The sequence below is a fragment of the Siphateles boraxobius genome, unplaced genomic scaffold, assembly GCF_051911475.1.
Source record: "Siphateles boraxobius isolate OS27281-9 unplaced genomic scaffold, OSU_SipBor_1 32, whole genome shotgun sequence".
NCBI classification, from domain to species: domain Eukaryota; kingdom Metazoa; phylum Chordata; class Actinopteri; order Cypriniformes; family Leuciscidae; genus Siphateles; species Siphateles boraxobius.
The window spans coordinates 4,787,420-4,815,247 of NW_027508942.1; the positions used below are offsets into that span (position 1 = coordinate 4,787,420).

Below are 27,828 nucleotides of genomic sequence, written 5' to 3' on the forward strand. Positions count from 1 at the left end.
AATGAGTTACCGTAACCAGATTCAGCTGCGAGTTTCACCTTTACACCTTTCTCCAGAAAATCATCATCTCATAGCCTATTTATTTTTGGTTAGAACTCAGAGCGGACGTAGCGATTCTGCAAGTGACTTTTAATTTGTCGCTGCGTTAAGGCAAGGCTTGATTAAAAAGAAGAGCACCATATTGTTTGCAGATGGAGGCGCTTCAGGAGGAGTTGTAATTGAATTTCTGCATAGAGATGACTGGCCAAACTCAGCACCTGTCTGGCACCCTCGACCGGAGTGGAGAACACATTCCCAAATTCCACTTTGGAATTCTTCTGAAACATTTTCTGCGAATGGAATGGAATTTTGACAGTCACTCATGTTGCATGACCTCATCGGCTGTAATGCGGCTCAAACAGGCATTTGAAAGGAATCGCCCAAAAATTCTTTTCTTACTTATTCTTGTTTTTCAGTACAAATATCATTCATAAATCAAGATGCATTGACTTGGGAAGCAAAATGACTTGTCTTGTTTACTGGAGAAAAAATAGGCTATCTAAATAAAGTGAGTTTATGCTTAAAACAAGATCTGCCAGTGGGGTCCGAAAAAAACCTCTTGATTGTTATTAGGCAAATATTTATCTTGTTTTAAGCAAAAAACTCACTTTATGTTGATGCATTTTTTTCCCAGAGAAGACTTGCTATATTATGCCACAAATAAATGTATCTTTATTTAATGCTGTTTATATTTTTGTACTGAAAAACAAGACACAAATTCTGAATGAGAAAACCCTTTTTTGCAGTGATGGTTATTTGAGTTCTGCCTGTGAAATCCTGGCTCTGTGTAATTAGGTCAGTCGTTTAGTGCATTAATGAGGGTTAATTGTGCGGCGTCTGATCTGTGCTCTGCCACACATGAGCTGGGTTTCCATACACCTCCTCCAGTATAAATGTCCATTCATACACTTCTTTTCCTGTTTAACGCAGCCCCAGTGATCCGAGCGGAGCGCTTAGCGTGTGATATGTTTTTAATAAAACACACTCGACGCGTCCAGCCAAATTCCCCTCTAAAAGTAGCATCTAAAATCTGCAAAACTCCTCCAGTGTTCCCGCTTCCGATGAGCATATTGTGTTTTGATGCGACGTGTTTTCACAGACGTGTTCGGGTGGAAAAACATGGCGCGGCTAAAATTAGCCGAAGAGAAGGCTGGAGTGAATAAACAAGCCAATCCATTAGCGTGGACGGGTTATTGGCTTATTTAGCCTGTTCTGAGGGTAGCCCATTAAAAGTGGTAATGTGTGCCCGCGGTTCTGCCTGAGGGACCCGGAGGAGGCCATGGAGGAAGATTTCACATGCATCAGGCGCCTGAATTAAATAGACCAATGTTCCCTAAAAAGACTGAAGTACATCTCTTTCTGATGTGCGTCTCGGGCAAAAAAAAAATTCATTGATCTTGGAATGTCCCTTGGCAATTATAAAATATTAAATCCAAGTCACACTTTTTGGCTCAGCTTAATTCCTCCTCTCTCTCTCTCTTTTTCTCCATCTCTCGCTCGCTCTCCCGCTGTTCATTGCTTCCTCCATTTGATCAGTTTTGAAAAGTTTGCAATGTTTTCTAATGGAAAGAATCCCAGTAGTGCTGCATAAATTGCTGGCGCAGTTCAGATCCCGATTAATACGTACTTGCGTGTTTTTTAAAATCAGATTCGGCAGCAGATGCCTCAAAAATGTTTTGTTTGAGATGCTAAATATTAGTGTCGTGAGGTCTGCGTCTTCCCGTGTCCTCTGAGACATCGGAGCCGTCTGTGGCTAATTGGCCAAATAATTAAATTTAACCGTGATCTTAATAAATATATTCAGCCTGCTGTTTGACGGGCCACACAGTTCATTAGCCGGTGTGTGTTTGTGATTCGGGTAATTAAGATTTCGAATCGATCACTGAATGCATAATGCAGGAGTCAGTAATCCGTGCGCAGGGATTCCTGCTTTTCCTCGTATCCGCATGCTAAGAGCCGTTTACCTCACGGCCTGATGAGGGATTTTATTTAGAGAGACTAATTAACTCTCACATTTCCCAATGTTTTCTTTTTCCTCGCTGCCTTTTCTTTTGGCTAAACTATACGTCATTTTGACTCAAGCAATGTGGCGTTTACTAAATTAACTTGGGTTGTGCTTTCAAAGGTTTTGTAAATACATTTATAGTGTAATTAATATGCATGTGAACATGTTAAATGTGTTTGGCTTGTTCACAAATGTTGTATAAATCTACAAATGAATGAACTCAAATAAGCATGTCAGATTGCTTGTTTTTGTTTCTGTGTGTGTGTTTGTGTGTGTGTGTGTGTGTGTGTGTGAACACCCTGACTGAAACCTGCAGATGGTAATTATAAAGCACGCTACACCATCAAACCAACATTCAAACGCTCTTATTTTCCGCACCAGCCCAAATCACAGTCGCTCGCGCCCAAGTTCTCTTTTCTACATCTGTCATATTGCTGTGTGAAGAACCCAGACATGTATTTTTTAACAATCCATAAATTATGTATTCTGAGGCGTAATGAACACAGTTGAGTGATGCTCTCTGTGATCTCGCTCTGAAGAGGATCTGATATTTCCTTCACTATCAGACTGTTCATTACGTGTTCAGGTCGCTCTCTCTCTCTCTGTGTGTGTGTTAATGCGTGTAAATGAGCACAGATATTTTGCATGATACTGTTGAGAAGATAATATTTTAATGTACTGGCCAAGATTATAATCTATACTATTTTGTATAGTTAAACTCACTATAATCTAAAAACATTAGTCTTATAGGCTACAAGTGTTTTAAATCTGTAGTGTTGCCACTTAAAACAGAATTACGGGAATAATACTGGTTTCCAAACAGGTTTCCAGGCCACTCCCACTGTGTGCTATTGGTCAGTCAGGAAGATAGCCCTGCCCCCAAACCATGTTGTGTTGCTGTGATTGTGATGCTCAAACAAGCATTTTTACAAATTATTTAGCTATAGTGTTCTTAGCATTTAAACTGTAATAGGAAAGTAGTTATACAACAACACAAAAAAAATACACCACTTTTAAAACACAATATGAAAATTAGTGTTCTGGTTTAATGGATAACAATGCATTTCAGTTGTAAGTAATTGATTGTGCAAAATGCATCTCTTTAAATGCAAATAATCAATCATGCGCTCTTAAATAACGCTTTGTTTCTAGGCATAGTGCTCTTAAATGTTTAAATCTTTGCATTCATTTATGCTGTGCCTTTGAGTTAGTGCTGCCATATGGCAACAGCCAAAAACGATGAAATATCTAGTGCATAAATAAACTATTTGGTAACAGTATCATACACTCCTAGTCTACATGTCATCACACATATGCTCATAATTACGTGGCATTGATTGTGTTTGAACACACCTACATGATTGACAGGTCTCTTATGGGTGGTCTGGCACTTAAAGCTTGTGTTACTCTGTGTATCTGAACCGATGTATTGCTTTTCTCTCTGGGCACAAAATCATGCTTTATTTCTGAACTTTGTGTTTTATTGCAGCAAAATAATCTATTATCTGTCTAAACTCTTATTATATGCACATATTCGTGCATTAGTTCTTTCTCAGTGTGTGTGTTTGTGTTGTGAAGCTGTTTGGATATTAGACGGAGCTGTAGGTGTTTTCCCACAATGCCGCTGGGCTTCCCCCGCCCAAAGACCCGCCTCAGGTACAGGAAGACTTCAGCATTTCCTCCTGCAAACTTCTGCAATTATCACTACAAGTGTAGATTTAAAGCGAGTCAATATGTAGATAAGGTTTGCACATACATACAAAGGAAGTGGGATTTGGTGTGTAAAGCGATGCAGGTACGAGGCGTCCCCGCCGGCCTTCTGTGATCTAACTGATGAAACAGGCTTCGTTTTCAGCATAGCGCTGGTTTTTGGCACCAAGCTGTTGTCTAACACATCTACTAATATGATAGTGTTTTGAATCATGGTTTTGTAACTTTTATATAGTAAAGGAAACCATCTAAAGATGCTGAGATGTCACATCACACCAGGACTTCAACTGTCATGCATCATTTTGATTTCCACATGCACTACCACAAAAAGATGACTTTGATATTTTAGTTGCGTAGATATATACTACCGGTCAAAAGTTTGGAATAATTAATTTTTTTATATATTTTTGAAAGAAGTCTCTTCTGCTCACCAAGTGATTTATAGTGATTTCTGAAGGGTCATGTGACACTGAAGACTGGAGTAATGATGCTGAAAATTCAGCTTTGATCACAGGAATAAATTACACTTTACTATATATTGACACAGAAAACATTTAATTTAAAATTGTAATAATATTTCACATTTTTACATTATTTTTTATCAAATAAATGCAGCCTCGGTGAACACGAAAAACTATACCTAATGTGTTTAAAATAGTTTATTTTGTGATTGTGACTAAATAGGGTTCATTTCCATTCAGTCATTCTGCAAAATGAATAAATGCATATGATTCTTGTTCTCTGTAAAATGCTCAGTCTGCAGCAAACGGACTCAAAATGATTTACACTTTAAGCGTGGCATTACACCGTTTGACCAGCATGCATCATAGCACCGGCGGCTGGAGCGTCTAGAGTACAGTGCATTGGGGAACATTGATGCGATTCATATGAAACGGCCGTAAGAGTCTTTGTTCTTTTCTGGGACACAATCATATTAAACATGGCTGTTATTGCATTAACAAAAGTTTGAGAAGTTGCCGACCTAAAGAATCTGTCCCAGTAGGCACTCAAACCTGGGACTCTTCTACACCTCGCGAGGGCAAACGGTTTGACTCTTCTGAAGCGTTTTAAAATAATCATGAGCTCTCCGTTGTGTGTGTGCGCAATGCATACGTTATTCATTTGGAGTGAGATGTTTTAAGTCTTCGCCGAGCTTTAGCAGACACACTTGACAGCTCTGTGTGGATCATTGTCTTGATGTAGAGCCTCGGTCGCCACATCAGCGTTAAAAGAAAGTTTTGATTCTCTGGGTCCCCCGCATTCACGTTCAAAAATAACTCTTCTGTGCAGCGCTTTCCCGTAACGACCCTATTAGAGATTGTTTTCCTTCTGTCAGGTCACCCTTGTTGGAGGTTCTTAGGTTAAGATGTTTTTCTGCCAAGTGTTGTAGTTTAGTTTCACAAAGACATCAAAAAGTGTTTGGAAGTGGCGTTTGGGAACCTCCTGCAACGCATCGCTCTTTTAACTCGCCACAAAGGCTTTCGTTGTTATCTTTAGCTCCTCCTTCAATTTGGCAGGCGCAGATTAAACTTTAAAATGACTCCCCACCACGGCGTTTAAAATGTGAGGACGGCAAAACCAACAAGGCCTCATTAGTGGGATCATCTGAGGACCAGCGTTTAGACTTGATACTCATTACGCCGACTTCCCGTTCGAACTTTAATTGGGTTCGTTTTATATGTGAAACGCTTTCAATTTTTAATGTGCCACTTTCTTAAAGTTCCACAAGTGCCAAAGATGCTCGTTGAAATGAAGTCTTCTTTTAATGGGCTGTGAGTTTTTGTGCGTTGAGTCAGAGGAGATCGGGGTCAACGTGGATGGCGATGGAAAATGCTGTGATTGGCTCACGTGTTTGGGTCGTGTTCCCCTGTTTATCTTCACGCAAATCTGTCGGCTGAGCGGTTCTGCTCAAAAGAGTTTGTTTCCAGACAACTGCTCTGTTTATAGGAATAAATAGTCGGCGTGCATCACATTACAGCCGCTTCTGAGAGAAACTTTCTGATCTCCCCCCGAACGAACTTCCAGTTAATTATAGTTCCTGCTCAATTTCACTGTGTTCCCCTCAAAACTTGTGTTTGCTAGAAAAATAATGACTGCTAATTAGCCCTTTTGTTCAGCGTCTTGCTAGTTTCTTGCTCTCAGGCTCTGAAAATCGAGGGACAGGGAAGTTTCCTAGCAAGGAAAGTTTGTTTGCCAGGGAAGTTTCCGGGCGTTTATCTCGATGACCCCTTCGGAGATGTGCTTGGGGAGACGCTTTCATCCCGAGCCGTAACCTGTGGACGCTCCGACTCAAGGCGATCGCATTTGCAGCTTTGTCTACTAATTAGAAAATTCCTGACCTCAAGCGAGATGTTTTAATTATGTGTTGTGTCAACGAGTTTGCAGATTTAATCCACGCTCTTGAGTGGGTGTGCAGACGAACCGGCACATCTCTCTCTCTCTCTCTCTCTCTCTCTCTCTCTCTCTCTCTCTCTCTCTCTCTCTCTCTCTCTCCTGTCCATCGCACATGACCTCATGGCCGTTCTTCATCGCCATGTTTGTTTTCACATGCTTAAGTAGCCAAACAAGATGCCGTTTATGTGGGTGTGAAGCGAGCCGATGCGACAGGGCTTCTCGGTGTCTGTGAGTCAGTACAGGAAGGTAGGAAAGGGTTAAGGAGCGAGTGAGAGGCGATGCTGAGAGCGGCTGCTGAAGAACATAGCCGTGTTCGTGCGAAGGCAAGTCATTTCCCGAAACACTGCAGACACTGCGCCTCGGGCGCTCTGAAACCTTTGGAGACCAAAATGGCTTGCAGGAGTTAGAAGTAATAAGGTGTTTTTTTTTTTCGCCTTCTTTCTCCTTGACTGAAATTCTGCAGTTGCTATGCATCGCCATGGCCGTGTTTTTCCTTGTGTTTTATGTCAGGCATTAAAATGCTTACCAGACCGCCATTTTTGAGATTTGTTGCTCTTTAGTTGGGCAGTGAATTGCAGTTGTTTGTTTTGAATGTAATTCTGCCATTTTTCATCAAGATCAGGCGAGCTCGCCTCTCTCTCTTGCCCTGTGTTTCTCTTTTCCAGTATTTACACTACATATAAAACCTACAGAGTGGCCTGCTCTATGATATCACAGATTTCTTTGTTGTTTGTTTAATGAAATGCACATTCGGCCTGTTTTGGACCATGAGGGTAATACTGTGGCTACCACTATAGTATTACCACATTAGTACCATAGTATTACCTAGCTTATTTTGAGCCATGTTTCCCTCCTCTCTTTCATTTTAAATGGTCCTGAAGTGTGTATACTTTTTTTTTCTTTCAGATAAATATATAGTCTCTCAATTAATACGAGCTCATAAAAGCTGCATTAATTATACATTTATTGGTTAAACTTTATTTTAAGGTATTTTAATGATATATTTGACTACATGTATTTACTGTAGGGTTTGGTTTAGGGTTAGTTGCATGTAATTATACATAATTTATAGTTATTACTATAGTAACTGCATGTAACATATGTAACAATGACACTCTAAAATAGTGTTACCTATTTATTTTAATTTTTGTGTTCAATAAAAATACTCTTTTTCATACTGTGTGTGTATATATATATATATATATATATATATATTATGGTCTGATATTTTACCATGGTACCACCATAGTACTATTTTCCAACCGAGTGAAGGACCAAAGAGACCAAAACAAAGAAATACATTACTTAAAGTATTTTAAAAACAGCATTTATCAGAGTACCATGGTATTACCTGGGTGTAATTTGTTCTATTTTAATTATTTTTCCTTCCGTTAATTCATTTGTCACAATTCAGGACCTTTCGAAATGAACTAAGTTTAAATTTAAAGGGATAGTTCACCCAAAAATGAAAGTTCTTTTTGATTAAATCTGAGAGCTGGATCACTCCTCCATAGGCTTCTTCAGGGATTGAAACGTTGCCACTTGAAAAAGTATTAAAGACATCGTTAAAATAGTCCAAGTGACTACAGTGGCTCAATCTTAAGTTTATCAAACGACGAGAATACTTTTTGTGCGCAAAAACAAACAAAAATAACGACTTTTATTTCAACTATTCATTTCCTTCTCTGTGGGCCTCGAGTGAGTTCACTAATGTAACAGCGCAGCGCTTCTGTGTTGTACGTCACACACATCACACACATGACCAGCGTCGGCCAATAGTGAGCTTACGTTTGACGTAGCACTACGCTATCACACTACGATCACGAGGAGTGAACCAGCTCTCAGATTTAATCAAAAATATCTTCATTCGTGTTCTGAAGATGAACGAAGGTCTTACGGGGTTGAACAACATGAGGGAGAGTAAATACTGACAGAATTTTCATTTTTGGATGAACTATCCCTTTAAGTATAAATATACAGTCTCTAAGTATGTAGAGGGACTGTATGTAGAATTTAGAAAGCCTTGTTATTAGCAGGGGTGGTAAAAGTACTCAAAAATTATACTCGAGTAAAAGTATATATACCTAAATAAAAAATGACTCCAGTAAAAGTAGAAAGTCCTCCATTGAAACATCACTTGAGTAAAAGTACAAAAGTATCCGATTTAAAACGTACTTAAGTACCGAAAGTAAAAATTAAATATTCAAACTGTAAATATAAATAATTAAACGGATCAATTGTTTTGGGAGTGATATGCAATGTTTTAATTGAACAAATTATTAGATACTGCAATTAAGAATTTTTTAGATTTGCAATCATAAGAGACAATGAAGCACCTTGCATCAATTCTAAACAATTTCATTAAGTTTAGTGACAGCATATTATGCTTAATTTTTAAATTAAGAAAATCTCACCTAATTCTGTAAACATAGGCTACAGAGAGCCCTGTCAGCTGGTATTATTACATGTTAAAAATACATGTGATTTTTATTATAATAACAACTTTATAATATCTTAATGATATAATTAAAAATATAATAAATATATAGTGCACATTTAACAAAATACTCATTTATACTAATATTAAATATATTATAAAATACTAATTTTTCTAGCCAACTAACATGCTATGGTCATTAAATGTTTTTTTGTTTTTTTTCCTGAGGTAAATGTAACGATATGTGTTATCTGAGAGCTGAGAATTTGTTTCATATCAAAAGTAACCTAATCTGTCTTGTCTGTCGGTGTCAATGTCCTCTTTGCTTCGCGATTTTTCTCTGCGTGAGAAAATGGATGTGTGTCGTGAGAGCGTGTGTAAAGTGTCGATTGCGTGAGTCTCACACTGAATGAGTGAGAGTTGGCAGCTCTGCAATAGACATGTTCCAGAACATTAGCTGCATCAAACAGAAGATGTGCAAGATACAAGGTAAGCGGGAATCTCGGGATCATTGCTGGGCAGAGCTGCACCTTCACCTGTTTCTGCGGTCATCTTCCACAATGGCGAACTGACTGCTATGTGAGCGTATGCTGGCAAAGAGCTTGCGCATTCTTTTTTTCAAAATAAAACCAAGTTTTTCATTGGTTTGGAAAGCCAGTGTAATAAATACCTGGAGCGGGCATGGGAAAATGTAACGGAGTAAAAAGTAAACTTTGTCTTTAATATTGTAGTGGAGTAAGAGTAAAAGTACATGCAAATAAAACATACTCAAGTAAAGTACAGATCCCCGAAAAAAATACTTAAGTAAAGTAACGAAGTATTTCTACTTCGTTACTTACCACCACTGGTTATTAGCGACACCGGTGGCCGTTCAGTGAACTGCAGCACAAGAGACGGAAGTTCGCGTTATTTTCGTTCTTTGCTTAGAAGTAGAAAGAAGTTGTAAATACCGTTGCAGCGAAATACTGTTAACGAACATCTGGACGCCGTTCACACTGCTGAGAGCGACCATTAGATGAATATGTGAATATGTGCTGCTCTTTCCTCTCATTAACACAGTAAACACACACCAAAAATGAGAAAACAGCAGTTCAGAAAGCATCTGATCATAGAGAAGTATATGTTTACAGCAAATCTGAGATTTACAGTCGACAGATGATGTCATTAAAATAAAACTGTTATGATAGTTTGATTGTAAAGTATATTTGAGAACATAGACTATAGATCCGGCGTTGGAGAATACTGTATAGTTTGAATTAATCCCTTTTCTTTTCATGACACATTAACATTACAGTACATAATGTCTCTTATCCTGAACATTGTATAAGCATTGGTATCATGTATCATTGAACAGAAGCACGTAAACGTCACTTCCTTTTGATTTTCATAGATTTGCTATTTGCTTTCATAGACAGCCTAGACCGGGAAAGTCTTGTTTTTTTGCATTTAAACAAAAGCTTGGCAATAAAAAAGCAATAAATACATGAAAATTCTTACATAAACACACACACACATATATATACCACACCATACAACTATTTTCTAAGCAATTGAAGGAGCCCAATAAGAATTTTCATAGTTTACCGCATTCACTATTGTATGAGTTTCACCAAAGCAAACTGAATATTGTAAAGGTGTGTGTTTGAACAGCTCTCACAAGCTTCTCTGACCCTTTGATTAGCAGAAAGCCGAAAAACAAAGCCGTCTTCATCCTTTTCTCCTGGCTTTGTTACTCTTGGCTGCCGTGGCGCGGTTCAAAGCGAGGGCTCCACGTATAATCCGCGCAATATACATCTGTGAATTATTATTGTAATTCTTTATACGTTTATTGGAGCTGAATAAACTCCACATCAAATACATCACTCGGGCGATGTTGAAAACGCCTCGGGCTAATCACTCAACATCTGCTAACTCTTTCAAAATGTCCTCATCGGCCTTTTCTCCTGGCAAAGGAGGAGGAGAGGAAAAGTGAGGGAGTTTCTGGTCTTAATTAATGGCCGTTGCCGGTGTGTGTATGGAGACGGTGCGGGCCCCGCGGCGAGGCTGGTGGGTCGCTCTAATGCTACATGGAGGTAGACATGTGGGAAAGCTTTGGCTCTTGGCTCGGCCTCAGTCGCTCTGGCATGATGGGAAAGCCTCTCTCACACACTCCTGATGACAGTGAGAACGGGAGAGTGCTGAAGTCCTAATGGAAAAGCACAAGTCGTCCTGTCTGAAGTCATTCTTGAGCCCTGAATGACGGTGAACAGTGCTTGTGTGTGTCTGGTTTATGAAAGTTCCTCAAGATTATGAACTTTTTGGTTGAATACATGCCTAGGTCACTTTTCACCCCAAAATGAGACATTTTTTGCATAAAAAAAGAATAATTTTCACTAGGGGTGTAACAATATATCGTGTCACAATATATCGTAATACAAAAGTGCAACAATATGTATTGTGGATAGTTGGACCCAAAATAAAAAATGTTTTTTTATAGAGTTTTAGTGTCAGTACACTACATTAAACTACTGTATATAATGTTGAATATAATGTATAATAATGCAATGGGGGATATTTGTGTGTGCTGATAATGCTAAATATCTTATGTTACCAGTAAAAAGTGGCCTACATTATTTTAAATATATCTATTCAGTGACAGTGCAAGCATATTCATCTATAATAAATCTGTATTTTCAGATTCAGAATCATGAATATTGTTATTCTGGTGTCTCTATTGTCCTGTGCTTTGGGTTTCCAGCATCAAGTCCAAGACTATTCATTTACACACACAATGTAACACCAAATTTAGCATTTTAACCAACAGTAAATTTTTTGTATCGCAATAATATCGGATCGTGAGTTCTGTATTGTGATATGTATTGAATCGTGACGAGGGTATCGTTACACCCCTAATTATCACACATGAATTTGCATCTTGACCCAAAAATTGATGCACCGCTTGATGTAAATAACATCACAACATTTAAGAGATCTTGTATATATATATACACGGCGCTTCCATCTGCTCTTCCATCTATCGCTTCATATTTAGCTGCCTTCTCTTGGTGTGTTTGCTGAGATGGCAGTATTGGTAATGTGTGTGTGTGTGTGTGTGTGTGTGTGTGTGTGTGTGTGTTTCTGGCAAAGTGGACCATTAACCTGTAGCCCTGAGGTGAAACCGCAGCCAAGTCCAATATTGGCTCCAGCATCAAGGGCTCCTGCTTCCCGCCACTCAAAAACACTCGGATCAGCAGAAACTCAAAGATGGACTCGATGCAAATTCAACCTTCAGTCTTCAGAGAGTTTGAGACGGCATGAGTGCAAAACATACATTATTAACCTACAGTAAATGTAGCGTGGGAGCTAATCTGGCCCTGTTCAGTCTGTGAGGGGCCAACAAATAAAAGTAGCAACCTGTTATCGTCTGGGTTTGATCTCGCGTCTAGAATCGATATTCTCTGTAAACTGTTGGGGAAAATGGAAACATAAATGGTTCACAATGAAAACTGAGGACTGAAAATGCCAAATGCTTGTTGTTGGATGTTCAACAGGAGGTCAGAAGGTCAATAGTTCACAGACAATCACAACAGACAAAACCTTAAACTCTTTCCAGCCTTTAATTGACTTGAGCAAATGTCTTTGGATTATTATTAGATGTCATATTGAGTTCCCTTCAAAATGTAACATATACATACAGTATATTATGAGATTTAGGGATTTCATTTATTTGTTTAGAAATATATCCTTACGATGTAATTGTGTTGTTATAAGATGTCATACAGAGGCTCTCAACAGATTAATATCGAATCATTAATCTATCCATTCATCTATTCTTCCATTTTCCATCCTATTTATTTTATTATTATTTATGAGATGCAGGGATTTAATTTATTTTAGAATTAAATCCTCAAGATGTATTGGAGTTGTTATAAGATACCATTTGTGTCTCTCAACAGAATTAATTGAATCTACATTTAATTAAACCTAATAATGTTTTACATTTTATTTTATTCATCAGATTTAGGGATAGCATTTATTTGTTTATAAATAAGATGTATTCGAGTTATAATACACCATATTTGAGTCGTTCTTATTTTATTTGATTAGTTTTTATTTAATGTTATGTTATCATATAAATCATGGAATTTTACAATTGATTTTTTTCATATTTTTTGTAAAATGAATGGACACATTTGTCGTTATTATTTTATTTTATTCGTTTTTATTTAATGTTGTGTTATCATATGAATCGTGGAATGTTACAATTGATTTTTTTCTTCTTTTTTTGTAAAATGAATGGACACATTTGATTTTTAATAAGGCCATACTGCGAAACTGAATGTCAAAAAAATCATTTGGTTCTTGATTTTTTTAATGTAACCAGATCTTGATTCCAACGTTAGATCATTATGAGCCATAGTCATATTCAGACTGAAGCAAATTCATAACTCTGATCACACACATATTGTCTAAATGAGGTCTGATTCACTCAGTGCTGGTGACTGTCACCTCACATGTTCCCGTGCTCTGATGGTGTGAAGATACGTATGTGTGTGTGTGTGTGTGTGTGTATGTGTGTGTGTGTGTGTGTGTGTGTGTGTGTGTGTGTGTGTGTGTGTGTGTGTGTGTGTGTGTGTGTGTGTGTGTGTGTGTCGGTGCCGCTGGCAGATTGTCATCATCAGTGTGTTGTTGAGAAGGCTGGCAGGCACGTCTTCAGGCTCGTCTCTCCCTCTCTGCTCCAAACACGTGCGTTCAGTCAGAAACCGTCTGAAAAGATGTATGGAGGTATCCGTGTGCTAGCTGTCGGATGGATATGTCATATGACATTACGCCCGCGAGGAGCTCGGCGCTGATAAAATGACAGATGCTGTTTTGTGCCTCACGGATTTTGCCTTCCCACAATCTTTTCTTCTCCGCTTCCTTCAGCTCCACATTGACCTTTGCCAAATTCACCACTGATTCGCCAATCCAGAAAAGTAAATTATCAGAAATTCTGAGTGTTTCGCTCCCCGGAGAAAGACTCTGAATCAGCTGAGTGTGTGTGTTTGTGTTTATGTACTGGTTAACGCGGGGTTAAGAGATGCACGAATCTCCATGGAAACAGACATCAACAGGGCTGTGTTTGGGTTACTGGCGTTGGCTGTAGGATTCGTACAGTGGGAGGAAAGATGTGGAGAAGTGACCTTTCTGCCTGCGTTTGGATCACTTACTCTGCCTCGGTGCGGCCCTGCAGGCGCTGGAGCCAATCTGCGATCCTGAGGCCAAACGCACAGAGACATCGTGTAGAAAACACTCGTACTGCAAACTTTCAGGAGGGACGACTACATTTCAATGCACACGCCAGTCCTATAAATAATCGTTCTGTATGCGTGTGTCAGTAATATTGAACTGACAAAATTTGAACGGAATAATGGCACTATTATATTCTGTAGAGCGGAAATGTAATTTGTTTCATTATTGATGACCTTTGCAACTCTGATATTCAGTTATTGAACTGAATTGAGCTGAAAAATTATGTTATTGTCTTCTGTAGAGTTGCTTTTCAGTTGAGTTGAGATTGGTAATGAACTTTGCACCATCTTCACTGTTATTGAACTGAATTGAATCAAGATTGAACCGACTTGAGTTGAATAAATTTGTTTCATAATTCAGTGTTGATTCAATTCAGTGTTGATGTTCATCAATTATGAAACAAATCTGAATCAGCTATAAAGCAGCTCTACAGAAAACAAAAGTGCAATTATGCAGAACAAGTTTGTTCAGTGTTGATTTAGTTTAGTTTAATAATAGTGCAGTTTATCAAATTATGAGAAGTTTAATTCAGCTACTGTATAAGCAGCTCTATAGATGACAGTTGTGTTGTTATTCAGCTCAATTTAGTTCAATAACTGTGTCACTGTTGCAGATTTCATCAATTATGAATTTAATTTGATACTCCTGTAAAGCAGCTCTACAGAAGGCAATAGTGCCATCGAATTGAGTTGAATAAATTTGTTTCATAATTTATGAACTGCAACATCGACACTATTGAAGTGAATTGAATCAACATTGACTCGATTTGAAAAAAAAATGTTTAATAACTAATGAACTTTGCAACTTTCACACTGTTATTGAACTGAATTGAGCTTTACAGCTGAAAATTTTATCCGTTTCATAATTGATGAACGAAATTGACTGAACTGAATCAACACTGAACTAAATTGAGCTGAATAACGCACTATTGTCTTCTGCTTTATAGTTGAATATGCATGTTTCACGTTGCATGTTTTTCTTCCTTTGTCTCTTCCTCGAACTGTTTTTCTTTCTCTCAAACACATGCACACGTGTGAATGTTCAGCACACAAACACAAACGCCAGAGGCCCGTCAGGTGTCCAGGTAGATGGATGCGTTTGATTGGTCCAGGCTATGATTGGCATTAATTGCCATGGCAGAAGGCATGCCTGCCTTTCACATGAGGTCAACTCTGATTGGCCTGATGAGTCCAGATCTTGCTTCTGGAGGTCTTGAGTCCTGAGGGCGTCCCGACCGCTGCCTGTCCTAAATTCACCCCACCTCAGCACACTCCACCCGTCAGATCCGCTGACGGCCCGCTGGAGACGAGACACAAGCAGCCACCATGCGTTCAGGGTTTCTGTTCCCGTCAGATGGCTTCCATTAAGGGCTCCGTGTGATTCGTGTTTACCGAGATTAATCAGTCTAATTGTGCGGCGTCTGCTGGCGAGAAAGCCTTCGTTTCCGGTCTTGTTTCGAGTGGTCTTTTGAATTTTCTCCCATCTGATATTTTTCTGTTATTCATGAAAGACGGAGGTCTGACTCAGCTGTGTAAGAATCCGTTTGTTTATTTGACTTCTCCTTCAGTGTATGCTTGAAAGCAGCAGATGAACAGGAAGTCTTGTGAGAATGAGAGCGCAAGAATAAACCTGTTCGAGGCAAACAGTGTAATCCTCTGGTATTCAAGTTTAAGAAAATACGTTTTTTTGATCATAATAACATCAGAAATGCTGAGTTTTATTTAGGTTTTAGCCCTTATGACTTCATTACATCAACTGTAAATAGAAGAGTTTCAGTGATCATGTGACTCTTTCTTGTGTGAATCTTAACATGCTCTTTGGATCTGAAATTATGATCATCATGTTTTGGCGAAAAACATTTATTTCACAATGTGATTTTACCCACCACTTTCAATTCTTTTATTTCAATAAAAGGTTCGTTTTTGGGGGATTAAAGAACAAAAGGATAAACAGTGCAGATTTATTTTTTATCATATTTACCAGGGGTGCGAAAAATTCTGAAGGTCTCCACGATATTGAAGAACGATATTTAGTTTTAGTTTTATATATTGCGATATGAAAACAATTTCACCAGATGACTTGAATGGCTCTATTTGCAAAGAATGAATAATTCTAGGACAATTGGGATGATATTGTGGAGAAGTGAATCTGCAAAATAATAAAGAATTTACAAGCATAGATAAATAAGATTGAACAAAGATACAAATTTTAAAATAAACAGTGCTTTATGTTTTTCAGATAAGTCTAACATTATTTAGGTACAGAAATTCAATGATCAAATGTACAATAACACTGCATAGTCTGAATATATGGAATACAATTCATCTTTGTTAAAGCTACAAAAGTGATTTTCTCTTTGTATTTAGTTGTTTGATTAACATTAATGACACAGAGAGACGCAGGTTTATTAGGCTGCTGTCACTTTAAGACTGAATGCACTGATCCAATATAATGATGCGCATCCGTTTTCTTTCTCAATTATTTACTTTCACGCAAGACATAAGTGATTGAGTTTACGAGGATACTTTACGAGATGGGCATTTTGACATCATTTTTGCGTGTCTGTTCAAGCGTCTTACGCTCAAACGGTTTAAAATAGATTGAATGTTTAAACGACAGGATCTAAAACACGTGCAAATGATAAACTTTCCATCTATGATGGTTAAACTTTGCAATTAATCTAATAATCAAGTGCGTTTCGAACCGTGGTGCCTTATGTACCGATCAAGTCAAGTCAATTCACCTTCATTTATAACAATTAGAAGTGGGAAGTTCGGATCATTTTACTGACTCGGATCTTTGTGTCTCGTTCAGCAAAATGAACGAATCTTTTTTCGAAAATGGCATGTTAAATATCCCAACACTTCTAGTACTTACGAAAATGTTGATTACATTTGTAAAAATAATAAAAATAAACTATACGGTAATGCAGCCAAAGCCAAATTATAAGAAACCGAAAGGTTTTATTAATTGATTAGTTGTTGGGTCTTAAGTTCAGGCTATTGCAGTCTGATTCTGCTGGTTCACCTCACCTCCTGATCCGAGATGTTCTTTCCTTTGCAACTTCATATTTATCAGGTTAGTTCTCCTCTCGTGTCTCGAGACGTTAGTTGTCGACTCGCCAGTGTCTGACTCTGATCTGTCTGCTGGGCCGACCGTGCCGTGTGTGATACAGCAGGGCCAGAAAGAGAAATGATTAGTTTATATTTCGAGTCTCGAGTTCGGGTTCGGACGGGTCCGAGTCTTTCGTTCTTCCTGTCAGTCCCATAGAGGCTATGCTGTCAGTACCGGAAAGAAAAATGATTAGTTCCTTTTCTTTGAGTCTCGAGTTCGGCTTTTAAATCCTTCGTTCTTTTGTCACGTGACCGCTGGTATCTCGCATCAAATACAACATTAGATTCGTGTCCAGCTAAAGTTAGTTTTTGATTTATTCACTCATTAGTTATTCATTAGTTATTCAATCATTAGTTATTAACTTATGGGCCGCTGACACGACACGCTTTTAACTGAAAACAGAAAACTTTTAATGTGTTCTGGCTGTTCATTTGCACACAACAGTGTTTGTTGCTCGAGAACGCAAACTTTGAAATAGGTTCCAAGGTGCAAGTTTTGAGAATGTTTGAACTTGTGTAAACTTCAAAAACGTGAATCTGTGAAAATGGTGACGGCGTAGATATCACATGTTTAGTCGATAGCAGCAATTCTCAAACTGTGGTCCGCGGACCACTAGTGGTTCGTCAGGGTACTGCAGGTGGTCCGTGGGAAGGCAAAATAAAATATAAAATATTTTTTTACCTTTATTTTACCAGGAAATTCCCATAAAAAAATAAAAAGTAAAAAGAATATGTAGGCCTATATTGATATAAAATTTAAATTAAATTGTCAAGTTATTGTGTGCTTACTAAAATAGGCTGACGCTCGGCCATGACGTTCAAGTTGTTATAAACACAACATGGATCGGTGGATAGCAACAGGTTCTTCATCAGGGCTCTCAAGTGTCACACATTGAGCGTGACAGTCACTCATTTCGGTCTTTTGTCACGCACTCCCGCCACACATTGTATTTCTCACGCAGAAAACTATTTATAATATATTTAATATGCCGCAGCTCCCAAAATTTCTCTTGTTAGTCGAGCTACACAATAACCAATCAGAAAATAGCACGATTGTATCTGGGTAAGATTTAACACAACAACCAATGTTTTTTGTTTTTTTTAATTGTCATGAAACAACCCCATCTACCCCCATCCTGATCATGCCCTCGAGCGCTTGAGTAAATAAATAAATTAAATATGTGGCAGCCGTTGTGTGCAGTAAACTTTCTTTTAACAAGCCTGTTATGATGATCAGTTCTAGTTTTAGTGCTAGTAATCCTATTTAGAGGTGCGGATTAATTCAGGTAGGACTGTGTGTAGATATATTTTATTATGTGTATTATGAGGTGGTCCGCGAAAATTCTTGATTACAAATAGTGGTCCACACACACAAAAAGTTTGAGAACCCCTGGTCTATAGATATGTGTGTTTGAATATACAGTATATGTGGCGCTTAGTCTTTCTTTACAAATTGACATCGCCAAATGACTTGCTTGCATAATACAGAATTTTTAGTTGTTTCTGTGGATCCATGCAAACCGGAATCATTTTGATAACGTTTTGACTACAACTACAATCCCTACTTTGTGAATCCGCACATTGTGATACAGATGCTAAAACGATATATCGTCCAGCCCTATTGCAAACGTTACTGGACGCTATCGTGTGTCACTTCTGAACTAGTGTTTAATATGAGATGTGTGTGTTGTTCTCCTCAGGTGTCGGGGACTTCGGCGGGTTCTCCGGCCGGATCGTCGGCATCCTCCGGCTCGTCACGACAGTATTCCCGACAGAGAATAACACGTGTCAATCTCAGGGACTTCATCTTCTACATGGAGCAGGAGCGAGAGACCAGCAGATCTCTCCTACTGTATCGAGCTCTCCTGAAGTAGTGTACACTAACTGAACTCTGCACACTACAGAGGGAACACTTCCTTCTCAGCCCTGCCACGTGCCTTCAGCCCCATCAGTGTCTGTGACCTCGTCATGTCATACAAAAAGGTTTGGAAAAAAAGAGAAAAAACTAAGATGTACTTCACGTGTCCTGTTTTCTCCTCAACTTTATTGGGTAAATTGTATTTATGATAGTGAATTTTAAGGCTTGTGTCTCTGGCTTTGAGCCGAGGAGCGTCTGTTTGTTGTTTGTTTGTTTGTTTGGTTTTTGTGTGTGAATGAATCTGACACTGCAAATATCATCACTTTCTTTATCAGTATTTTTATTTTGTTTTCCAGAAGTAAAAATAATCTAAAAACAAAAGTTTAGGCGAAACACAAAAGAGAATGTCTTTAAGTAAGTTCATTTTTCTTATATATCCCCTATTAGCATTTTTAACAAGTTGTTAAAGACAACATTAAAAATAGAAGCTCGTCTTTTCTTCCCTATAGTGAGGAACAAATGTGGGCGGGGCTTGATTTTGTCCATGGGAAATTGATTGGATGGTTGTGGTTTTAGCTGGATTGGATTGGTGGATCTGATGTGAGTGACAGGTTGCCCCGCCCACATCATCAGAGAAGAGATGTCGATAATTTTAAATCAAGAATGCACATGATATTAAAACAATAATGATGTGCACGGATAAGTAATTTATAATAAATACTGCATTATGCCATAATAAAATAAGAATCGTCAATTTTGATTTCATATTGACTTTAAAGCTTCACTTTTTTAGCTTCACTACATTTCGTTTGGTTATGCTTAGAACATCATAATTTTTAATGCTTTTTTTCACATTTTTTAGTGTAAAACAAGAGGTAAATCCTGATGAAGTTGACGTGTTTTTGCAGTGCTGATGTCATTCTGCTGTATATTCAACACAGAGCGCTTACAGTGAACGATCTTTGAGACGAAACGTCTAGAAGTGATCAATGTACTTTTCTGTTAAAGAAATGTAGTTCTCTAAACCTAATGCAGACTTTCCCAAACATCATCATCATCATCATCATCATCATCATCATCAGTGTACAACCACATGGCAAAGTTATTTACTTGGTATTTTTGTCTTGTTTTCCAGTACAAATATCTAAAAAATCTCAAATCAAGATACATTTACTTAGGAAGAATTATTTTTATTTTTTTCAGAAAACAACACTTGATATCTTATAAAAAAAAATAGGTGAGTTTATGCCTAAAACATGTATATCTGCCAGTGGTGTCAGAAAAATAATCTTGTTTTTTTTCTTTGAATTAAGATCATTTTTCAGACCTCATTGGCAGATATTAGTTTTGATAAATTTTGATAAATTTGTCATTAAACAAAACTTAATATCTTTTAGTTTTACTTTGGAAGAAATGTATTTTAATTTTAATTTTTTTTAGAAAACAACACTTAATATCTTATAAAAAATTCTGTTAGTTTATGCCTAAAACAAGAACTAATATCTGCCAGTGGTGAGAGAATAATAATCTTGTTTTCTCTTTGAATTAAGATCATTTTTCTGACTTCATTGGCAGATATTAGTTCTTGTTTCAAGCTTAAACACATTTTGATAAATTTGTCATTAAACAAAACTTAATATCTTCAGTCGTTTTGCTTCTCCAGTAAATGTATCTTGATTTGAGAATGTTAAGATATTTGTTCTGGAAATCAAGATAAAAATACTGAGGAAGAATTTTTTTGTAGCACAATCACAATATTAAACACCCCATAAAAAGCTGAATTTATCAACTAAAACACTTTTTCGAAAACTTTATCCGCGAGACTTTAATGTAAATAGACTTTTTGATGAATATTGTTTTTAAAAGCATGTCTAAATGACTTCCACATGATTTTTCAGCAACAAGAATAACGCTTTAAACTCAAGTCTGTATTGAGGAATGAAAGGTTCCTTCTGAATCCCGATCATGATGCTTGTGTCTGTCGATGTGATCTGTGTAAGTTTAATGTGTGTCCGTGAGGAGCACGAATCCCAGATCCGGCCAGCAGAGCGCCCAGTTATAGCAATACCAACACCAAACACACGTTTGACTTCTGTGAGGATTTCTGAATCAAACGCGATATTCAACGTTTCTCATCTCGTAAATCATTCCGTGGTAAAGCAGCACTACATCATGAAGACACACACTTTTCCTTTGGACTGACGTGCACTGATGCATCTATTACAATAAGACCAGGAGCATGTATTATGAAAGTATTAGCGCTTCATTTTGATTTCACGTTTTCATTTTTGTCGTGTAAAACTGGATTTCACTGCCAATTCTACCCGTTTATGTTTAGACATGTTTAATCTCACTCAGCATTTTCACTGCAAAAAAAGATTTTCTTGTCTTGTTTTCCAGTACAATATCTAAACATTCTTACATCAACATACATTCGCTTGAGAAGCAAAATGACTGAAAATACTAAGTTTTATTTTCTGTAAGAACTGTATTAACATGCATTTAAAAAAAATGATTTTCACAAAAGTTTCACGGCCCCCAGAATATGTTGTTTTATGAATATCTGAACGTACAATATATCAAAATAAAGAACGGAGTCTCTGCTTTTAAAGAAACAACCCGTTATAATTTAAAGAATTTTTTTTTAATTCTAGCTTCATGCATTCTTTTTTTATCAACACTTAAATGTTGGTAAGTTTCATAAAAAAGCAACATTTTGAACAAAAGTTGTATCTGTTAATATTATTTTATGGGGTCTGAGCTGACATAAACTATTTTATTATCTAACATTAACGAAGATTAATAAATACTGCTACAATTGTATCGTCATTTCTAATGTTAGTTAATGCATTGAATAACGTTAACTAATGGGACGTTAACTTTTTTTTTTTAATGTCGATAGATTTGTTTAGAAAATCATACTTAATGTCTGAATGTTAAAACGTAAGTGTATCTTGTTTAGATATTTGTTCTGGAAAACAAGACAGAAATGCAGATGAAGAACATCTTTTTTTTTTTGCAGTGTATTTTTCTTTCAGTGTGCCTGATTATAACAGTTCTTGATGTCAGTCAGATATTGCAGAATACGAGTCGCGTATAAGCATTACGTTTGGTGAGGGTTCGACCGTACATGATGTCAGGAGAGGTCAAGCTCTGTGACCTTTCTTCATTCTGGACCCTCTCGCTCTTCTATGCATGAGTCCTGTTCAAGTCTGTGTCTGAAACTGAACACGCGTGGAAGGTTTTAGTTTTTATGTCTTCAGTGTTTCCAACGTTCAGCTGAAAACTGGAAAAGGGAAACGTCACTTTGTACCTATTTATATTTTATCATTCGCAATACGGTTCATTCCCCGACAGTCCGATGTGAAACAAGCACAAATGTATTTGTTGGGTCGTATAAAACGACTTTATTAATCTTCTGATTTCTGTTTTCTGCTGGAGGCTCTTTCTATGACTTACGCTTTGTAGCCAAAATATTATTAGATCTCTCTTCATATTGTATTATGTGCACAGCTGGAATTCAATGTTTTGATCTATGGATGATTTGTATATATTGTTTACAAGACCTTGTGTTTATTAGAACTATCTTATTTTTGGTAAATTCTGTACATACCCTGAAATATTTCTGTTTGTGTGAACATACTTCTGTATTTGTACCTATTTTGTAAAGGAATAAATAAGCTGTTTACTAAACTTAAAAATGTTGTTTACATGTGTGTGGTTCACCGTTCCATAACTTTTATGATATAAATGCTACACATTTTGTTTATTTTATTTATAATATATATATATATATTATAATGGGACCATTATAATATAATGAAATAAATAAATATATATATATATATATATATATATTTCTGACACCATCAGCATGTATCTAGATTTTTTCAGAAAATATATCTTCATTTAGCTTCTCCAGTAAATGTATCTTGATTCAAGAATGTTTAGATATTTTTGCTAGAAAAAAACTGACAAAAATGCTGAGGAAGAAAATATTTGTTTTTGCAGTGTATTTTCCTGTTTGTATGACAGATAGCTATTTTAAGTTATTGATGTCAGTCAAATATATATTTCATAACTTTTTATGAAATAAATGCTGTATATTTATCAAAAAAATGGCAATTTTTTATTACATGTATGATTGCGTTTATAAATATAATTTTAAAACACTTTATGATACATTTATATAAATTGTATTTATCTTTTTTTTTTTTTTTTTTTACAATTTACATATAGTAGTGGCCAAAATTTTTGTTTTTAATGCTCTGTGACAAAAACTTTGGCCACTACTGTATGTAAATTGTAAAAAAAAAAAAATTATAAATACAATTTATATAAATGTATTAAAAACAAAAAAAAACTACGATAAGATGGAAGAACAAAACACTAAATTTGGTTAAGTTGTTTATCTGACAAAATTATTTGGCAAAAAAAAGAGGCAAACTACAGCTACAGGTTTTATTTTGAGAACAATGCATAGAAAAACAAAAAGTTCACATGAAAAAGCAAACATTAATTGACATCTTCACCCTTTATTTCAATATTATTTAAAAAAGATTTAGTAAGCATATTTTTATGCTTTATGAGTCAATAGTTTTATTTTTGATAATAATGCAATGAAACATGCAGAATTGTGCCGAAATAATTTTTTCCAGGCTGTCATACAAAAGAAATTAAGAACACATGCAAAAACAAGAGAGAACCAACAAAATATTAATAACTGATTATGTTGTAGTCAATGCATGATTCTTCCTGTCAGCTTGTTTTTTTCTTTTGCATGCAAAAAAAAAAAACCCTGCAGCTGTAATTTGCCCTTTTTTTGCCAAATAATTTTATCAGATAAACACCTTAACCAAGTTTAGAGTTTAGTTTTTCTTCATATTTAAAATATATAAAAAAAAAAAAAAAAAAAATATATATATATATATATATATATTTCTTCATATTTGAATGGCTGAACACTACAGATCAGGAATAATCAGAAGTCTATCAGTCATTTATTAATATTATTGCTGATTTATAGAAGTGGATGAAAAGCACAAACAACTGTCAGGTGAATATTACGCCTTTTTTATTATAGCAAATATGCAAGTAAATAAAAAAGAAGACACTGTAAATAAACACATGCCCTTTAATACCACAGTCTAATTATTAATACATTAAATAATGACAATTTTCACCTTGGTAGACGTTTTGAAATGTTGAGGATTTTCTTTTGTCATTTATATGTACATATCATATTGCTTTGCTCATGTTTAATCCATCAGTCCTCTAGTATTGAAGCGGTGTCAGTATGTTTTTTTGGGGTCTGTTTACAAAGAGAAACTGTTTCAATATTCAAATAACTGTACATAGTACCAGCGTTTAGGCCTGATGAAGTGTTTCACCCGTGTCCTGAATGCATTACAACGACATGTGAAGGAATCCAACGTAAATATGCATCATCTGAAAAGCACAACTTCTGGTAAGCAAACTTTGATCATCATGTCATAGGATCGACAACACATTGTTTTATCCGCACCGGGATTCACTCTTTTGAATCCACATGATCTGAGCGCTCTGTGTGTTGTGGGTTTGTAAATGCACTGCCCTGGGAATGCATGCTGGGATTGCTCTCACACACACACACACACACACACACACACACACACACACACACACACACATGAAAGGACTGGTTGGTCATTCCCTTTGTGACAGAACTGGACCAGATCTGGGTCAGATCTGCAGAAGTAGTGGACACTTAATCACACCAATGTGTAAATGAACACTTGCAGACTCCAAACTGCAGTTTCAACTAGACTTTAGATGGACACGTCAGAATGAGGTGGGTTGTTTTTGATCAAGATGTTTGGGTTGAGAAGAAACAGCATGTGTGAGTCACACACACACACACACACACTGGAGGAGTTTGTTCTTCTTTGATCAGGATGATGAAGTGAAGTGTCCTCGACCCAGATCGGTGCTGTGATGATGAAGATGATGATGATGATGATGATGACCCGTGTCTACACTGGACTCACTAACAACAGACCAACGGCTGTGAGCTTGAGCCAGACTTAGCAACAGACATACATCATAAAAACAATCATTAAAAATAGCAAAAATGTATACAAAATGCCACAACTTTGTATAAATATGGTTGAATAAAAAAATGACATAACCCTCCTATTGCCTTAAGAAAACTGTCTGTTTTATGATTCTTCAAACATCTAAAAATCACGTTTTAATTTGAATTATAGATTTCACTGTATATGCACACTACCGTTTAAAAGTTTGGGGTCAGTAGGTTGTATTTATGGGTCATATATGTAGTATAGTAGTGGGAAACAGTGATGTTTGTGTTTAATGTCCGTACAAGTTCAATGAAACCAAATAAAAATATGAAGAAAAAAACAAAACACTAAACTTGGTTAAGGTGTTTATCTGATAACATTATTTGCCAAAAAAAGGCAAACTACAGCTACAGGTTTTATTTTACATGCAAAAACAAAAAGCTCAGGAAAAACATACATTGACTAACACATAATCAGTTGCTAATATTTTGTCGGTTCGCTCTTGTTTTTGCACTAGTTCATAATTTCTTTGTATGACAGCCTGGCCAAAAATTATGTTGCCATTATATTCGCCATGTTTCATTGCGTTATTATCACAAATAAAACAATCGACTCCAAAAACAACTAGACAAATTTGCTTACTAAAAATTATTCATATATATACTGTATTATATTTAAATAAAGGGCGGATATGTCAATTTTGCTAGGCTGGACATCACTTTTAGCCACTACTGTACATATACATATATACAATTACTGTATCTAATGTTTAATATGATTTTTGTTTGAATAGATTTCATTAGATATATATATATATATATGGGTCAAATTTAAACTGTTTGGACAATAGAAGGGTTAAAACCATTCGGTTAAAGAGCACATTACAAGCTGGCTTAAAAGAATTTGTTATATGGCAATCAATTGATTATAGTTTGCAAATACTATCTTTGTTCAGACAGACAGGGAATGTGCGCCTATGTGTTGATTTGTTTGTAAGTTTACTGTAGTTTTACTGTAGTTTACTATTGTTTACTATTGTTTACTGTAGTTTACTGTAGTTTACTGTAGTCCAGTGTGACGCGTGTGATGACATTTACTGTAGTTTACTGTAGCATTACTGTAGTTTACTATTGTTTACTGTAGTTTACTGTAGTTTACTGTAGTCCAGTGTGACGCGTGTGATGACATTTACTGTAGTTTACTGTAGCATTACTGTAGTTTACTATTGTTTACTGTAGTTTACTGTAGTCCAATGTGACGCGTGAACGACATTTACTGTAGTTTACTGTAGTTTTACTGTAGTTTACTATTGTTTACTGTAGTTTACTGTAGTCCAGTGTGACGCGTGTGATGACATTTACTGTAGTTTACTGTAGTTTTACAGTAGTTTACTATTGTTTGCTGTAGTTTACTGTAGTTTACTGTAGTCCAGTGTGACGCGTGTGATGAAATTCCCAACGTATCCGTCTTTGACTCGCGCGATTCAGCATCCGACAACATTTTGAAGTCAAAAACAGAAAACTTCAAACAATCGGAAAAACTGAACCTGATAAACTGGGCTAATGAATAACGATTATTCATTCACAAAGATTTATTTCCACTGAATCTTTAAACACACGGCGTCTGAGATGCATTTAAGTGCAAACGTATGTTATGAACGCTATGGATTTCCTCTAGACACAATCATATGTCTTCATCTTCCAATGCTTTGCCTCAGGATCCTTAAATTTTCTTCGTCACACACACACACACACGCACACACGCACACGTACACACACACACACACACACACACACACACACACACACACACACACACACACACACACACACACACACACACACACACACACACACACACCTCTTTGTGTTTAGCTCAGAACTCTTTTGATTCAAGCATTAGAGAGCTTATAAAACTTTCAACTGTTTAACGATATGCTTAATGTTCTGGCTCGCTCCATCAGTGTTTCCTATTTCTCAATGCAGGCTTTAGAAAAACCCACGTTTGCTTGCAGATCCTTCAAACAAAGAAGCCTGACCGCATTAAAGCCCAGACTGCTTCGGCCCCGCGGCTCGAGGGCTAATAGTGTTTCTGCGAGCGCTGCCAGGAAAGTCTCTCAAACGTAATTCCTTCAGAACAACACTCCCATAATCCTTCATTTAACAACAGAAATAAACACAAAACTCCATCCTAGTACTGATAACCGCATACAACGGTGCTATAAGGAGTGAAAAACTTTATAAACAACAAGGTTGAAATGAAAAAATCCGTTGGGAGAGAGAAATCGACCCTCGGCCCCTGACGATAGAGTCGTTTTAATCACACACCGGAAAAGGGGCGTGGCCTGATTCCATATGCGTGAGGACGTCCTCTGATTGGTGGTTCGGGCGGAACAGGAAGTGACGCAGATCCTGTTGAAGTTCTTTGGGTTTTTGTATGTGTGTGTGTGTGTGTGTGTGTGCATTACATTCCCCTTGCAAACGCTGCGAGTCTGTGTGTGGAGGGGCCGAGGGCCTGAGTGTGTGTCTAGTCCAGCGGCTCCTGCTTTATCCTGATGGGAGTGTTCATGGACTGACTCCTCCTGTCCTCGCGACACAACACGTACTCGCTGAACTGAGACGAGTCCACTCCACCGCCACAGGACGCAGACACACTGAAGCCCTTCTGGAAGAGACGCTCCAACACCTGAAACACAAGCACAAGCTCAACACACACATCTCATCCGATACGACTTCAGAACAGGAGCGTTCAAACGTTTGGGGTCGGGAAGAATTTGAAGTCTCTTCTGCATTTATTTAATCAAGAATACAGTAAAAATTGTGAGATATTATTACAATTTAAGGTTACACTTTATTTGAATGTGTCCTCCTTACAGTGTAATTGTACATTTAAGTACTGAGTAATAGTAATTAACTAGGTTTAGAGTTAATTGCATGTAATTA

The 27,828-nt window shown here is 36.9% G+C and overlaps 2 protein-coding genes across 9 annotated transcripts in view; one reads left to right on the forward strand and one right to left on the reverse strand.

Annotated features, from left to right (window-relative positions):
- Positions 1–22,528, forward strand: part of LOC143700898 (transcription initiation factor TFIID subunit 4) — a 94,546-nt gene extending 72,018 nt beyond the window's left edge. For all 5 annotated transcript variants that reach the window (XM_077194648.1, XM_077194649.1, XM_077194650.1 and 2 more), the window contains one exon: positions 18,670–22,528. In XM_077194648.1, coding sequence (XP_077050763.1) covers positions 18,670–18,843 — 174 coding nt within the window. In that variant the 3' untranslated portion in view covers positions 18,844–22,528. The remainder of the gene's footprint in view (positions 1–18,669) is intronic.
- A 1,356-nt stretch (positions 22,529–23,884) lies between these two features.
- The window catches only part of kctd15b (potassium channel tetramerization domain containing 15b), a 41,992-nt gene continuing 38,048 nt past the window's right edge, over positions 23,885–27,828 (reverse strand). For all 4 annotated transcript variants that reach the window (XM_077194699.1, XM_077194697.1, XM_077194698.1 and 1 more), the window contains exon 5: positions 23,885–27,571. In XM_077194699.1, the coding sequence (XP_077050814.1) occupies positions 27,413–27,571 (159 nt within the window). In that variant the 3' untranslated portion in view covers positions 23,885–27,412. The remainder of the gene's footprint in view (positions 27,572–27,828) is intronic.